Source organism: Cryptomeria japonica, chromosome 4 (assembly GCF_030272615.1).
Source record: "Cryptomeria japonica chromosome 4, Sugi_1.0, whole genome shotgun sequence".
Taxonomy (NCBI): domain Eukaryota; kingdom Viridiplantae; phylum Streptophyta; class Pinopsida; order Cupressales; family Cupressaceae; genus Cryptomeria; species Cryptomeria japonica.
Genome location: NC_081408.1, coordinates 482,750,072 through 482,753,866, shown reverse-complemented (window position 1 = coordinate 482,753,866; position 3,795 = coordinate 482,750,072). Strand labels below are relative to the sequence as shown.

The window sequence follows — 3,795 nt, the reverse complement described above, 5'->3', positions numbered from 1 at the left end:
AATCATGTTTGGTACTCTTTCAATTTTAGTGGTAGTATGTATTAAAATCACATTATGCTAAATGAGTGAGACTTTGAAAGATAAATTATTTTGGATATATTGTTAATGAGCCTTTTGTTATGCTTCTAAAGTATGGCGCTCTATGCTCTTTGAGTTCTAAGCATTAAAGTTCAAGTGTATTGCCATAGTTTAGTTTATTTGTTAAGTTTTTATCTCCCATTTTCCTTTAACACAAAGAGCCGGCTTCTGAAATCCCAAAGGTTGTCTAGTGTGGTGCAATTGGTTCCCCATTCACTGAACTTCCCATAAGGCTACATTTTCTTGTAATGTAATTTTAGGAATCAACAATAATAAAATCTAATAGATGTCAACTTATAATTAGGAGTGAAAATCAAACCATAATATATTCTCTTAACCTCAAATTACTCCTTTGCAACAAAAATTTCTTTATACTTCTCAACACTAACATCTAAACTTTTTTGTATAACACCCATTTGCATCCAATTAGTTTGTCTTTTAAGTAAAGGTACCAAGTCTCATGTATTGTGATTCTCTATTTTTTTCTTAGAGATTTTGTTACATTGTATAGATGAAATTATCACTTGCATTCTATATCATAACAAAAATTCAATATTCTTGAAAGGTTTTGATTTTCTTATAAAAATATCAAAATATAATCATAATAGAATGATTTGAACTAATTATACTATGAAATACAATACTAAAAAATAATTATCATACATTACCAAATTGTTTACATGCTCTTGAAACTATCCAGAATGAAATGCAACTTTGTTGGATTAAATAATGCTTAAATGATGACATATAACTAATTTAGTAGGTGAAAAATGCATTGCATCTTTTCTTGAATGGATCTACATCTTTCACAAATCTTAAAAATATTGTTGTCAACTTAGTATATATTCCATGATAAATTGAACTTACATATTATAAATGATTAGCATAATCTAACTAAATTTGATACCATGTTACAAAATAAGATCCTACAATACCAATTATTATAAACAAAAATTATAATAAATAAAACTAGAATTATACAAACATAAATTTTACACATTATATAATATATACATGAAAAAACTTTTTCCCATAAAAAGATATCCTAAAACAGCAATTTGTGAACACTTGCTATAGACTTCAATATTATATTTAAAATATTTTAATGAAAGATAAAAAACGCATTACCTTATGTTGTTTGCAATTACCTTTGAAATGTTTGTGAAATAAAATGTTGCATGTATATAAGAGAAACACAACCACAAAAATGGATTGAAGGAAATATCATATATATTCATTTACGTTTTCCATGAACAATAGGAGTAATTCTTATCTCGGCTTGAGTAGAAAGATTGGCAAAAAGGCCTATAGCAAGATTTCGGTTACACTGACATATATCCATATTCTGGACCAGCAGCACAAATTTCATATTCTATAACACAGATCTACAGGTCAAATATAATATCTGCTATAACTATAACAAGAAAGAAAGTTCTGCCCTTTTTTAAAGAAAGAATTACAGCTACTATTGCAAAAAGAGGAGCTTAGGTGTTGACCTCTGTTAAGCCGAACACAGTAAGTCCCGGATTGAAGACGTATAATGCAACGGAGATCAACACAGCTTTTAGACGACCTTGTTCATGCTTTCCCATGTACGCTGTGCATACTTCCAATGCCTTCCGAAAAAGAACTTTGTCTGTTTCAGCTTCGTTCCTGGCATAAACCGGAAACCTTGCAAACAACTCAAAGCACGTACAATTCCCCGGAACAACCTCGTGGAGGCCATCAAATACTTCCCTGGGCGTAGGCAGAGTTGTTCTGGCATAAGGATGAAAGCGGTGTAACCCAAAAATCTTGTAGTAAAGCGGAAAAAAAGAAGCTCTTATCATCTGCTTTTCTTCAGTGGTCAGGACATCTATGCTGTTTTCAACTCGTATAGCAATTTTCCACAGCTCAAGATCAGTGAGCATGGTGCAGTCAACGGCGTAAATGAAGTTAGCAATTTCTTGCAACAGTGATGCTTCGGCTGCTACTAGGGATCTTTCTAACATACACCGCTTACACTCACACTTAAATCCCAATCCCCTGCATATCCGTTCTCGTCTGAACAGCGGCTCCAGAGTGTCAAAGTAAGGGATTGTTATTTCTTCTCCTCCTTCAATTTTTCTCGCAGCTATAATAAACATGGCTTCTCCCACAACAATACAGTTGGCGTTAGGAAAACAAGAATGATTGATGAAAGAGGGAAGTGCCCATAAACCAAATTGCTCATTTTGTCTTGACATCTCACTATTTATTTCAATAGTTTGTATTTGGCACCCCACGTTTCTCATTATATTCGCAAGTTTATGCTGGTCTAGTTCCCAACCTTGATTGGCAACATCGTAGTTACTCCAGCTGGCATTATTTATCCGGAACAGATCCATGGGTGGCACCTTCATTTCATCTGAATCAGCAAGGTACTCTAGCTGCTGCAATACCCTCGGAGATGATGCTGCAGACGAATTGATTTGAGCCTCTAAATCCCGTTTAAGAGGACCAAGTTTTGCCCTCACTTCTATCATACCAAGTATGACTCTTTCGGGTCCTCCTTTCAATCTTCTTATCTTGCAGCTAAACGCAATGGCGTTGTCCACGAGCAGAAAATCACCAATATCTGCATTGTCAGTAGCAAACAATCCTCTGCCGCACCCTACTGATTTTTTAATCATCACTGGACCAATATAATTGCTCAACTCAACCCCATTACAACCGTTTATGAAATAGTTAGAGAGATCAAACTTACCTTGCCGGTTCTGATAGTTGAGTTCCTTCGATTTTTCGTGGTACAACTGGATGTCTTTGGAAGTCGGTGACTTCTCCAGAGCTCTATCAAAGCATTGGCAAGCTAACTCATATTCTCTAAGATAATGAAAAGCACGGCCTTTGCGAAACAATGATTTGAGGTGGTGCTGATCAAGAGCTAACGCCTTGTCAGTCTTGTACAGCATCCCGGTACTCCTTCAACCTCAGCTTTGCCTCTGCTCTATTAGAATAGGAATAAAGAAGAGCCTCCTTTATTTTCTCCTGGATGTTGGAAGCAGAGGGTACTTGGGGCTCAAATTTGTTGCATGAGAGAGCCAAATCTATGCATCTGGAATAACAGTTAATTGCCCTGTTCCAATCCTCATCGCGGAAGCATTTGTTGCCTTCACTGCGCAGTTCAAACAAATCCTTAGCCGAAGAAGTCTCTGCATTTCCTGGGAAGGATGCCAAAATCTGGACGTCTTGAGGATTATTAACATGCAGCATAAGCACACCATCTTGGGCGCCTTGCTTGAAGTAAGGCTGTTTAACTGCAACCTTGGAGCCTTTGGGATAAAGCTTGCGTAGGCCTTCCGTTTCCATTGTGGGAAGGGAAGCATTGTATATTGCAAGTCGAACAGCATCTCCATACTGGTCTTCCAGCACAGTCATAATGCCCACCATCCTGTGCGCATAAGCGCACAACGTTCCGAAGAGAACACGGCCTTTATGATACTTGTCAATTTGAAGCTCCCTTGCTCGAATGGGCCGCAGCCCTTTCAGTGGGACTGATGGCCGCCAATGTTTCGATGGTTTCCGCATCGTAAACCCCACTTGGGTATACTCTCGCATTGATTGCATCTGGCGGATACCCTTGTAAGTTTTCTCATGTGCTTCTATCAGAGCTTCTTTGTCAAACTCTTGTGAAGCCTGCAACTCCTTGAATTTTTCAGCCAATAGTTCTAAAATGTCTGCCATATCTCCGAACTTCCT

The 3,795-nt window shown here is 37.2% G+C and overlaps 1 protein-coding gene across 1 annotated transcript; it reads right to left on the bottom strand.

Moving 5' to 3' along the window:
• Positions 1 to 1,562: 1,562 nt before the first annotated feature.
• LOC131060445 (uncharacterized) lies at positions 1,563 to 2,729 on the bottom strand. Its single transcript, XM_057993680.2, has one exon. The coding sequence runs from the start codon at positions 2,727 to 2,729 to the stop codon at positions 1,563 to 1,565; it is 1,167 nt and encodes a 388-aa protein (XP_057849663.2).
• Positions 2,730 to 3,795: the final 1,066 nt, after the last annotated feature.